The sequence below is a fragment of the Callospermophilus lateralis genome, chromosome 2 (assembly GCF_048772815.1).
Source record: "Callospermophilus lateralis isolate mCalLat2 chromosome 2, mCalLat2.hap1, whole genome shotgun sequence".
In the NCBI taxonomy this organism is placed as follows: domain Eukaryota; kingdom Metazoa; phylum Chordata; class Mammalia; order Rodentia; family Sciuridae; genus Callospermophilus; species Callospermophilus lateralis.
The window spans coordinates 104,422,017-104,435,601 of NC_135306.1; the positions used below are offsets into that span (position 1 = coordinate 104,422,017).

General features: G+C 34.6%; 1 protein-coding gene across 1 annotated transcript; it reads right to left on the reverse strand.

The window, feature by feature from the left end:
• Positions 1-1,346: 1,346 nt before the first annotated feature.
• Positions 1,347-2,279, reverse strand: LOC143387233 (olfactory receptor 10D3-like). The gene has a single exon (XM_076841798.2). The coding sequence runs from the start codon at positions 2,277-2,279 to the stop codon at positions 1,347-1,349; it is 933 nt and encodes a 310-aa protein (XP_076697913.2).
• Positions 2,280-13,585: the final 11,306 nt, after the last annotated feature.

A 13,585-nucleotide genomic window follows, 5' to 3' on the forward strand; every position in this document is an offset into this window, starting at 1 on the left:
AAGTTTCATCCATTATTCTGCAAATGACACAATTTCATTTTTCTTTATGGCTGAATAAAACTTCATTGTGTATATATAACATATTTTCTTTATTTATTCATCTGTTGATGGCTGATTCCGTAGTTTGGCTTTTGTGAATTGTGCTGCTGTAAACATGGGTATGCATGTATCTCTATAGTATGCTGATTTCAGGTCTTAGGGATAAATACCAAGGAGTGGTTTATCTGGGTCATATGACTAGTCTTTTGAAGAACATACATACTGATTGATCAGATTTTTTTCTAAGAAATGATGAACCATATCCAACATCAGACTTATCTCATTGCCAAAAGTAACAATAATAATGCTCCAAATTGAATTATATTGTAGCCAGAAGATATGACTAAAGCCAAAAAGGTTGCAAATTGAGTGTTGTCAGGGGAGAAAAGTTAAACAGCTTAGAGCATGTAAAATAGAGTCAAGGGAACTTGTTAAATCAACTCCCAGATGTATCCATGGCTGAACTTTTGAACAGAGCTGTCTTTACGAACCACGTGGGTTCATGCTGACCTGGTGAGCAGGGTAAACTGTAACTCCTGAAATGAAATACATGTCCTGACACTGTGTGAAACATTCCCCTTGCTTCTTGAGACTCCCAATGCCCCATATTCAATGATGCTTGATTTGGTATCTTTCTATTTAAATCATAAGAGCCCCCCAAAAACATAACTCTTGTTTTTCTTGACGAGGTGGTTTTTATTACAAACTGATATTTACCATATTTACCAAACTGTGCAATCATACTTTTAAATTCATTCCTATAGACTCCAAAATGTATCTTTATTGAAATGCCAGAGTGAAAATGATTTCATGCATGTATGAGGATGTTGGGATGAATCCAATGACTATATATAACTATAAAGCTCTAATAAAAAAATTCACTAAGAAATAAAAAGAAAGGCCAGAGTGATGCTATAGTAAAATAAAATAAGGAACAGATTTTGAAAGGAAAGAAGAAAGAAAGAAGAGGGCAATGCTAGAATAAGACAATCCATGATCCATAAAATTATTATAGCCATAGGATAAATGGTCTGAAAAGAGTTCCTACGAGCACAGACCTGGTGGAACAGAAAATATATGTTGTTTTGGCAAATTAAAAAAGGAGAAAATCCTGAGTTAATCAGAAAATTTTCTTTGAAAGGGGAAATCTATATCTCTGCCACCAATTCTCTACTGCATGGTATTTTTGATTCCTAATAAATGAGGAATACCTTTTCTCAGCTCACTATTTTTGGCAATGATTCTGATATAAGGGAAGTGAACCAGAAAAAAATCCCCAAAGAGTTTCAGAGAACTATTCTGTTACCTTATAACACAGAAGGGTGGATCACATGAAATAACACTTTCCTCAGGGCCATTTTCACATCCTTGTTTCTCAAAGAATAAATCAAAGGATTGAGGGAAGGGGTGACAATACTGTTTAACACCTGAACAACAGAATCCAGCCAGGGGCTGGAAGCAGGTCTGAGATAGACAAGAAACACAGGTCCATAGAACAAGAGGATGGAGGTCAGGTGGGCACTGCAGGTGGAGAAGGCTCTGCGCCTGCCTTCTGAGGAACGGATTTTCAATATAGAGAGAACAATGCGGGTATAAGAAAGGAGGATAAGAAGAAAGCACACCAGGGCAACCACACCTATGTTGGTGAAACTCACCATCTGTGCTAGAGAAGTGTCTGCACAGGCCAGGGACAGCACCACTGGAATATCACAGAAAAAGCTGTCCACCTCATTGGGCCCACAGTAGGGCAACTTAAAGATGAGAAACGTGAGGATGCTCCCGTGTACACAGCCCCCCAGCCATGTGCACACTGTCAGGCTGGTGCACACCCTCTGGTTCATGATGACAGTGTAGCGCATGGGGTGACAAATGGCCACAAAGCGGTCATAGGCCATCACAGTGTACAGGAAACACTCAGTGCCACCCAGGGTGTGGTAGAAGAAGACCTGGGAGGCACAGCCCTGGTAAGAGATGGTGCGGCTTCGCCCCGCCAGGGAGACCATCATCTTGGGGGAGTTCACAGAAGGGAAGAAGATGTCAAACACTGACAGGTTTCCCAGGAAGAAGTACATGGGGGTGTGCAGGCTGGATGAAGCCAGAATGGTGACAAAGATGAGCAGGTTCCCCAGCAGGGCGCAGAGGTAGAAGGCCAGAAACAGGACAAAGATCGTGTTCTCCAGCCCTTCAGTGTGAGGAAGTCCCAACAGGATGAACTCCTTCACAGAGGTGTGGTTGTTCATGCTTAGGCACCAGGGAGGCCTGGAAGCAAAACAGTGATCATGACCTAAGACCTGGAGGATGGGAGAACACCTTCCCACAGAGCGATTTCTCCCCCAGGCAGTGGCTGCCAGCAAGGCTGAGGAGGGAAAGAGATCAGTAATTAATCTGGGCTTAAATTAAGTAATGTGTTAAATTGGTCTTGGAGTGATATTTTCCCCAAGTTAAGTGAGATAAGAGAATGATTTATACTTGGCAAATGACTTATAGTAATCTAATAAAGACTTATTGCCAATTGAATTTAAATTGTCTGGTTCATCATCAAATACACTTGCATATTTCAAAGAGGATCCTTATCCTCTACCATCTTCAAGAAAAGTTTATTACAGGTACAATATCATTTTAGTATCAGCCATGTCATAGCTTGTTTGTAAATAGACCAACTACCTAAATATATACACAGAAAAAATAAATAGAAATTGTGTATAATGATTTGCTTATTTTTACTTCAATAATACTCTACTTTATCTTTCATTTATATTCAACTGATAAGAATATGATGCATATCCAAAACCTACTCACACATGCAAAACTAGGTAGAGCCTAGAAGGTGCTGCATAGATGATATAAATAACTACAACATCCCACCGGAAATTCTGTTCTCAGCTCACTTTTATTTCTGTACTACAGAACTCAGGAATGCAAATTTCAATAGTATTAATAATATTTAACTTCACTAACTAATATCAGAACTAAATAAACCTAAGATACAATTTGAATTACCTTTTCTGAAACCCAAATTTCTCATTCTCTTTTTTACATCTCATTTGCATCTTAACTCCCTACAAGATATGCCTAATTTTCCTTTACTCTGAGCAAGGTATGTAAACACAAAATAATCTTATAAACCTATTCATAGTGCTTCTCTGTTACCCTGTCCTGCATTACTTTAATTTTGGCAAGGATAAAGGCTTACACTGTGAATAATATCTCAATATAATCTCACACACATTCATTTTCTATTTGCCTAGCAGAAGTATATAGATGAATACAATAATGAAAATCTCACTCTGGAGTTATATAAAATGATTTCTAACCTGACCTAATTTTACCATTTACTACTTTACTTCTATGCCTTGAACAAATTACTTAGCCTCTCTGATCCTTCTCCACTCAAAAGAAAAACACAATATTTCCTGTCTCATAGTGTCTTTGTGAGACATCAATAAAACAATGAATACTTTGCATAGCATTTGGCACTTAGTTGCAAACACTTAATAAAACTGCAACCAAGTAATCCTTGTGCATAAGACTGAGAAAAGTGTGATAATGTAGTAATAACAAAATCATTACAGTTGTATATAATTAGAAATGGACTCTGAAGGATTTATAGGATTTTAAAAAGAAGAAAATGTTGTTCTTCAGAATCTAAAAATGTGTTTTATAAATAAATTGACAGAATTAAATGAAGATATTGTAGTTTAGACATGTGTGTACTCTCCCTTTAATCAGATCCTCTCTATTTCCACCTCAGCAACCAGATTCGCTCTGATAAATGGCACAGGTGTCTGGTTCAAACCTGCACCAGGCAAACTGCAAATATCCCAAATTGCCTTGATACACTCAAAATTCTCCTTACATGTCCTCTACAGGGAGTCTTTCATACCACACCTCCGTACACACCTGTCCTCAAGAAAGAATCTCACATCAGCCAAGAGAAAAATATCTAAGCACAGTCTTCACCTCATCATGAAAAGAGTAATTTGGAAACACTCAATTTCTGCCACAGAAGATTTTAAGTAAAATGTACAGGATCACCTCTCAGGGAAACCGATGGAGTCATCCTTCTGCAGAGAGAGCAAACTAGATTTTGTCTCTAATATTAAACCCTAGCATTTTATATTTTGAAAAAAATTTTGAATTCTTTACCATCACTACACTCATTGATTTTTGCATTATCCTTTTGTCACTATGAAATGAAAATATATACCGTCTATTAAAGAAAGTTGTCATAGTGATAAAATGAATAGATGTCGAGCAAGAATGATTATTAATGTTTATCTTAACTGAAAAATAGAATTCCTGAACAGATAACCTATGTCCTTCCATGTCACCCACCTTCCCCTACCAACCATTCTTCACACACACACACACACACACACACAGACACACACACTTCCTGCTCCATGGCTTCCTCTGTGCTGGCTCACTACTGGTTCACTGAACTCCACAACAGGTAAGAGTCTCCTCAGGCCCATGAGTCTCCTCCTTGCCTGGGTTGAGCAGGTGAAATGACCGGCACTCAGTGCATCTCGGAGGAGACCAACAAGAGCAGTGTAAACAGAAAAAAACGAAGAGAAGCAGGTGGAGCTTCAGACACCTACCAGCTGATGGAAAACAGTGTGATGTGGGTAGACAGGGTTTTTCCTTAAGTTTCTAGGCCAGAAAAATGTGTTCCTAAAGGCTGAACTCTATTTTGCTTAAGATGCCATGGTGTAGAGCCAAGATTTTGTGCTTTATCCTCTTGAATTCAAGATGTACATTCCACGTTCAGCCCTAGTATTAATCTGGTTCTTAAATTCTGAATTTATAATGACTTTGAGTAATAATGGACCTGGACTCTTCCGAAACAATATCCCCACTGGCTCAGTCTTCCAAAGCAGGAAACATGAAGGAGCAAAGGGAGTAATTAGAGACTTTCATCTCTGGTTTCACTTATTTTCTTATCTCTGGTTCACTCTACCTCATTATTTTATAATTTGATGTATTAATTAAGGAAGTAGCTTGAAAATGTATAACCTCTTTGATTAACAGTCAAAAAAGGAACAGAAATATCATATTTCTTCTACCTCTAGAAATACCATAACATTTATGATTACTATAGTTTTGAAGATTTTTGTCTAATAACTTTGCTATCAGCAATACTTATAAGGATAGAGTTTACTGGTAGTATTTATTACCATATTTTGAAATAACACAGGTTTTCCCCCCAAAAAAAGTTGACAACCAACCATTTTTAATATGCATTTTTGGTTACTCCTCAGGTTAAATATAATTACAAATTTCTATTTATTATTTTTCCTAATAACAACTAAAACCATGTGGTACTGATTGTAAGGTAAGACAAATAGACAAATGGAAGAGAATAGAGAGCACTAAAACACAGCTGTTGGATATATGAAAAACTGATTTAAGTCAAAGATGGAATGAACAGCCATAGAAATGTTTTTCAATAAATTTCAATGGACAGCTGTATCAAGAAGGAAAAAAATAAAACTAATATCTTACCAAATATCATACATAGGATTAAAGTCAATTTGAAGGGTATTATAAATTTGAATCTGTAAGAAAAACAATTTTGCATTTTTTATTAGAGTTTTATACTTCTAGATGATAGCTGGGTTCCTCTTGACAAAATCATACATACATAAAATTCAATTTCAGTTCATGATCTCACCTTTTTCTCTTCCTTCATTCCTCTTCTTTCCCATTCTCCTTCCTCTACTTTGCTTGACTTCCTTTCACTCATCTATATATTTATACTTAATTGGTTCATTTTACTTATACATAAAGGTAAAATTCCCTGTGGTATATCTACATATGCACATAATATTTTTTTTTAGAATTCATTCCACATTGCCTACCTAACCTTTCCCATCTCTCTACTCTGCCTCTTGATCTCCTTCTTCTACTGATCTTCCCTATATCTTGATGACATCCTGTCCTTCCCTCCTCCTTTCCTTTATTTTACTCTAGTTTCCACATGAAAGAAAAAAAAATTCAAATTTTGAGTTTCTTAGTCTGGCTTATTTCACTTAGCACAATGTTCTCCATTCCTGTGCATTTACAATTAAATGCCATGATTTCATTCTTCTTTATGACTGAGTAGTATGCCAAGTATGTATATACCACATTTTCTTGATCCATTTATGATGGGCATTTGGGTTGACCCTATGAATTATCTATTGTGAATTATGCTGCTATAAACATGTGGTAGCTGTATTGCTATAATATGTTGATTTTCATTCATTTAGGAAAATATCAAGGAGCAGGATAGCTGTGTCATATGATGGCTCCATATCTAGTCTTATGAGGAATCTCCATACTGCTTTCAGAGTAGTTATACTAGTCTGCAGTCCCACAACAATATACAAGTGTACCATTTTCCCCATATCCTTGCCAGCATTTATTAATATTTGTATTCTTGACCATTATCATTCTGACTAAAGTAAGATGAAATTTTAAAGCAGCTTTGATTTGCATTTCCCTGATCTCAATAAATGTTAAACATTTTTTATATAGTCATTGACCATTTGTATTTTTTCTTTGGGGAAGTTTCTATTTAGTTCTTTTGCCCATTTATTTATTGGATTAGTTGTTATTTTGGTGTTAAGTTTTTCAAGTTTTTTAAAGCACTTTGACTATTAATCCTTGTCAGCAGAGTAGCTGGCAAAGATTTTCACCCATTCTAGAGTCTCTTTAGCTGTGCCCTTAGTTGTTTCCTTTGCTGTACAGAACTTTTAAATTTGGTGGCACCCAACTTATTGATTGTTGATTTTCTTTATTACAATTTGAGGAACTTTTAAGGATATTGGTGGTCACACCAAGATGATGGAATGCTAACCCTGTTTTCTTAGAGCAGTTGCAATGTTTCTGGTCTAATTCCTAAGTCTTTGATCCATTCTGATTTGATTTTTGTGCAGGGTGAGAGTTTCATTCTTCTACATATAGCTGTGCAGTTCCCCCAGTACCATTCACTAAAGACTGTCTTTTCTACAAAAAAATATTTTTGGCCCTTTTGTCAAGTATCAGAGGGTTTTAGGTATATGGGTGTGTGTCTGTCTTCTATTCAGTTACCCTGGTCTTCAGGTCTATTTTGATGCCAATACTATGTTGTTTTTGATACTACAGTCCTAGCATGATTTCAGATCAGGTATTGTTTTGCCCCCTGCATCACTTTTCATGTTCAGTATTGTTTTGGCTATTCTGGGTCTCTTATGCTTCCAAATGAATTGAAGGATTGCTTTTTCTAACTCTGTAAAGAATAATATTGGAGCTGGGCATGATGACACACTACTATAATCCCAGCAAGGAGACTGAGGGAGAAAGATCCCAAGTTCAAGCCACCTTCAGCAAATTAGTGAGGCTGTAATCAACTTAGCAAGACCCTGTCTCTAAATAAATAAATAAATAGGGCTGAGGATGTGGTTCAGTGGTTAAACACCCCTGGGTCAATCCCCAGTACCAAAAAAATAAAAGAAGAATGGTACTTATAATTGATATTTTTGATGGGAAATGCATTAAATCTGTATAGAATTTTTGATAGTATAGTCATTTTGAGAATATTAATTCTACCTATCAAAGAACATGGGAGGTCTTTCCATCTTCTAAGGTCTTCTTCAATTTCTTTCTTCAGTATTATATTATTTTCATTATGGAGCTCTTTTTACCTCCTTGGTCATATTAACTCCCAAATGGTTTTGTTGGTGATGGTAGTGGTGGTGGTTTTTCTTTTTTGTTTGTTTGTTTGTTTGTTTCGGTTATTGTGAATGATAGTTTTCCTGATTTCTTCCTCAACTGAACCACTGTGGGAGTATAGGAAAGCCATTAATTTATGGATGTTGATCTTGTTAATGCTACTTTGCTGAACTTATTTTAAGCTCTAGAAGTCTTTTGATGCTGTTATTAGAGTTTTGGGGATCTTCTACTTATAGATTCATGTCATCTGCAAACAGAGATCGTTTGATGACTTCTTTTCCTATTTGTATTCCCTTGATTCTTTTCTCCCACCTAATCATTCTGGTTAATTTTTTCAGGACTATATGTAATATGGTACAATGAACTGCCTTGTCTTATTCTTGAATGCAAAGGAAATGCTTTTTCTCTTTTCAGTATGATTTTGGCTTTTGCTTTGTCATAAATAACATTTATGATGTTGAGGTAAATGTTTTCCATCCCTAGCTTCTCCAGTATTTTTAACATGAATATGTGTTGGATTTCATCAAAGGCCTTTTCTGTATCTGTTGAGATAATCATGTGATTCTTGTCCTTAATTCCATTTAAATGTTGAATTATATTTATTGATTTGCACATGTTGAATCAACCTTGCTTCCCTTGAATGAAACCCAATGAATCATTGTGTATTATCTTCTTGATGTGCTTTTGAATGTGGTCTGACAATATTTTATTAAGAATTTTTGCCCCTATGTTCCTCAGGGATATTAGTCTATAGTTTTCCTTCTTATATGGAGCTTTGTCTAGTTTTAGTATCTGGGTTGCATTGACTTCATAGAATGCATTTGAAAGTGTTCCTTCCAATTTCATGGAATTATTTGAGAAAGACTGCTGTTAGTTCTTCTGTAAAGATCCAGTAGAACTCTGTTGAGAATACATCTGGTTATGGGCTTTTCTTTTTTTTGGAAGGATTTTAATTACTGTTTTAATTTTATTACTTGGTATTGGTTTGTTTAGATTTTCTATTTCTTCCTGGTTCAAATCAAGAAATTTTTCAGCATCTTCTAGATTTTTCAGCTCATCGAAGTATAAACTTTCAAAATACTTTCTGATGATCCTCTGGATTTCAGAGGGTTTGTGGTGATATCTCCTTTTTCATCTCTAATTTTATTTATTTGGTCTTTTCTCTCTATTTATTGGTTAATTTGGCTAAAGGTTTTTCAATCTTATTTATCTCTTCAAAGAACCACATCTTCACTTGAGTATTTTTTCTGAATTCTCAATTTCACTACTTTCAGCTCTAATCTTGATTATTTTCTATCTTCCACTGATGTTAGAATTTTTTTTCTCTTCTTTTTCTAAGGAGGTGGAGCATAAGGTTATTTATTTGGGATTTCTCTGTTCTTTTTTTAATGTAAGCACCCAATGCTATAAATTTTCCTATTAGAGTTGTTTTCATACTGTCCACCATGCTGGGCAAATTTCTGGGAACTTTTAGTCAGCTGCTGGTGACTCTAACATAGTGCTCTCACTACTGAACAGATAGTGGGTGACTTTAACATAGTCCTCTCACTACTGAACAGATCTTCCAAAGACATTATAGAACTAAATAATACAATCAATAATTTAGACAGAACAGACTTATATAGAATATTTCATCCATCAACAAATAAATACACATTCTTCTTGGTGGCACACAGATTCTACTCTGAAATAGACCACAAACCAACTCTTAGTAAATACAAAAAATGGAGATAATATTCTGCATTCTATCAGATCATAATGGAGTGAAATTAGAAATCAATGATAAAATAAGAAATAGAAGCTACTCTAACACCGGGAGACAAAATAATATACTATTGAATGACACATGGATAGCAGAAGAAATCAAGGACGAAATAAAAAATTATACTTAGAGACAAATGAGAATACCTAGAAAACATATCAAAATCTCTGGGACACTACGCAGGCAGTACTAAGAGGAAAGTTCATTGCACTGAGCTCATTTATTGCAAGAATAAAAAGTCAACAAATTAAATGACCTAACATTACATCTCAAAGCTCTAGAAAAATAACAAATCAATACCAAAGCAGTAGAAGATGGGAAATAATTGAAATCAATGAAATTAAAACAAAAAAAAATTTCAAAAAATTAACAGAACAAAACGTTGATTCTTTGAAAAAATAAATAAGAATCCTGTGTCATATGCTTGAAATTTGCTGAGAGAAGATCGTTAGTATTCTCATCACAAATTAATGGTAACAATGTGAGTTGATGGCTGTGTTAATTAACTTGATTGTATCAATCATTTCACAATGTGTACATGTATCAAAATTATCATATTGTACACTTCAAATGTATGTAACTTTGTCAGTTAAAACTCAATAAAACTAGAAAAAAAAGAGAAAGTTTTGGGTTGTCCATCACATAGAATCTCACTGGGTTTTAGCAATGCAGAACCAAAAGTAATTCCATTTCTTACATATATTTTTATTGGTATATTATAATTATACATAATAGTGGGATTCATTATTGTCATATTTGTACACACACATAATATGATAAATCTTATTCCCCAGCACCTTTTCCTCCTCTCCTCATTCTCCTAACCTGCTTACTCTACTCTACTAATATCCTTTCTATTATTATGATTATGATTTTATCATTATTATTATTTTATTAGTGCATTATAATTATACACAAGAGGGATTCATTGTGGTGTATTCATACATGGCCACAGCATAGTTTGGTAGATTTTATTCTTCAGTACTTTCTCAAGCCCTCTCCTCCTCCCTCCCTCCTAATTCCCTTCCTATATTCTATTATTCTCCCTTCCATTTGTGTGGGAATGAAAATCATTTCTTTCTTATTCTTGAAGAAGGTAAAACTTAATAGTCACTACTGACTTCTTGATAGAAAACGCCACAAGTTATTCAATACTCATAAGAGATCCAGTTAATCTTTGAACAACAAATATTTGGGCAGCAATAGTATTTTCTTCCACAGCAATAAGAGAAGAAATTAATGGGTATTTAATTTGGAAAATACAAAATTAACATTTCATAAAGGTAACACATAATTTCATACCTTACAATCCAAGACAGTAAAATGAAAGTTAATAGCATTCATAAATGTATTTAATAGAAGATAGATATTTAAATTAACCAAAATTAATAACATGTATTCATAAAGAGATTTTAAAACATTAACCAGAGCTAAGTCTCAAATAATTATTAAAATAGCATTTAAAGGAAGTATGTTGATATTACATGGATTAAATATGTTTTAATTTAAATGGACACTCAATGTCAGAAAATAGGATGTTGTGATACATTAATTTGAAACTGGCAGAAATATTAATTCAGAGGACCTCATTTCTTCAAAATCCATTCTGTAATGAGCTTTATTCTCCATATACATGTGAAAGGATATATGTTAGTATAAAAGACACACAAAACTGCAATTTTTCTTTTCTAAAATTGACAGTTCTTTGTGCTTCTGACACATCAGATCAGTTTTTCTTGTTTTCACAAACCCTTTTACAATAGCAAAAACACACATTACTTCAGAAGAAGATATGAAGAGATATATACCTTCTCTCTTTTTAGTCAGAATAATTAGTCAGTATAAAGCAAGATTAAAAAAAAAATTACAAAGAAAATGCAAGCATGCTCTAAGGTGAGTGGATTGAAGGTATTAAGACTGGAGTCAGAGAAAAGGAAAGCTCTGACCAGACAAGATGACAACATCCCTTCTTAGCCTGGAACTTGCAGAGTGCAAGCCTGCCAAGCTCCACAGGGAGGGAGTTTAATTAGTAAGATGTTTATCTGAGAAGGAATAGTGCTTTGATTATCCCTGGAGCACAGCAGATCCACAGCAGATCTTTTTGTGATGGCCTATAATCCCCAGAAAGATAAAAATGCATCAAAGAGACTATGAACCTCACCAGAGAATTGTCCCTTTGGGAAACACAGTGGTATTTTCTACTCTTGAAATCAAAGGAGACATCAGGAAAAAAAGTTAATCATTCCCTGCAGAAGACGTCTTCAACCTAGAGTGTCATGCTTATTTATTTTGGAAATTAATTTTTGGCTACATAGAATGACTTAAGTAACAATGCCCCATCAAAGCGAAACCAACTTTAATAGGCACACTTGGATATAATTCTGAGTATTTATCACAATGTAGAAACACTATCTCCATCAATGAGAAATCTAGAGCCAAGGCAGTACCTCCTGAGATATCAAACATATTTTAAACTCTATTAACTCTAAAAAAGAGTTTGTTTCTGTAATGTTTTCTTCCGTTTTCAACTATGCAAGGAAAAAATAATACTGCTCATCAAAGACTAAGAATTCTTTCAGCTTTGGATTCTGCCTTTTGATACAAAGCTTAGTCATAAAATTGGTAAGTAGCAAAAAATGTAAAAATCTCAGTATTTTTCATTGCTGAGCATTTTAGGGATGATTACAATGTATTTGTGCTCACAGTTTTGATTTGCTTCATTCTTCTGTAGCTTTGGGTTAGATTGCCTTAGTCATGAGCTAGTTAACATTTGCATGGTCTTATAAAGGACTCAAAATGCTTTAAAATCATAAATGAATGAAATGCTTTCTCCATAAACCTTGATATTATTCCGAAGCATCCAATTCAATTCCAGCGAGTTTTGCAATAGAAAAGTTTCTTTCAGAGACCCCAAAATGAAAATTGTTACAGATATCAATCTATATGACAGAAGCATCTTGGAATTTAGTGAAGCAGTAGTTTTTCTTACATTTCTTCAAAGTTTTTTCTTACTTTTCTCCTTAAAAAAATAATTCCAAGGACTTCCAGTCTTCTCACGTAAGGAAAAAATATTGAGTCTGAGATATGGAGTAATAGAAATATTAGAAACTGTAAGAAAAATTTCAGACTATATACTTAATCTCTACTTTAGAAGCACAATTTTGTTTCATAAAAAGTATATTATTATGTTTAATTCAGTCCTGAAAATTCCAACACCAGAGACACAGTTTAGTATCACTTTACTACTTAATTAGATCTAATTTTTCTTGCGTATGTCTAAATAACTTATATGATGATTTGATCATGCGTTAGCAGAAGTGTGGGCAATTATTTGATATCCTGAAGAGAGAAGTAATAAAAAATACAAATGGAAAAAAATAAAAATAGGAATGGTTAAAAGGTAAAAGGAGTTGAGAAAAGAAATGATACTCTGTCTATCATTGCATTAGCTTAGTTTCACATTTTTCATATGACCAGGGGGACATGGTCTAGATGCCACAAAGGAATGGAAGGAGGTTACCAGAAATACTGGGCCACTGCTGTTACCCTGCCTCCTCATTCCAACTGCTGCTGAGCAGATGTAGAAAAACGGTTTTCCCTCGCTATCCAGGATGTACATTACTTTATAGATTGTGCTAAAATAGAAATTCTCTGATGATCAGAGAACTGAATGTTTGAACGTGTGTATGTGCATATGGGTGTGTGTATATGCATATGCAATTGTGTGTGTGTCTGCCTATGTGTTAGAAAAAGAGAGACAGAAATATTTGAATACATCGGATAGAAATTACCCTGAATATATTTTTTCAAATTCTACAGAGAATAAAAATATTTGCTCAACTTTTTGAAATTTAACTGATTTCATATGAATTCACACTTTTTTTCCATATGTGGCTGAGTTTGGTATTGAAATATGGATGAATCCATTTCTCCTGAGAACCTGCCTTCAAAGTGAAGGGGCTGCATAAAATATAGATGACAATTGAACCATAGAGAAAGGAGCTCCCATATTTCACACAAAATATGCTCTCCATGAATACTAGGTTTGCCTTCCGATGTGCAAGATCACAGTCCTACGTATGAGAAGAA

Coding starts and splice junctions, on each gene's coding strand:
- LOC143387233 (XM_076841798.2), bottom strand. CDS start 2,279: ATGAACAACCACACCTCTGTGAAGGAGTTCATCCTGTTGGGACTTCCT.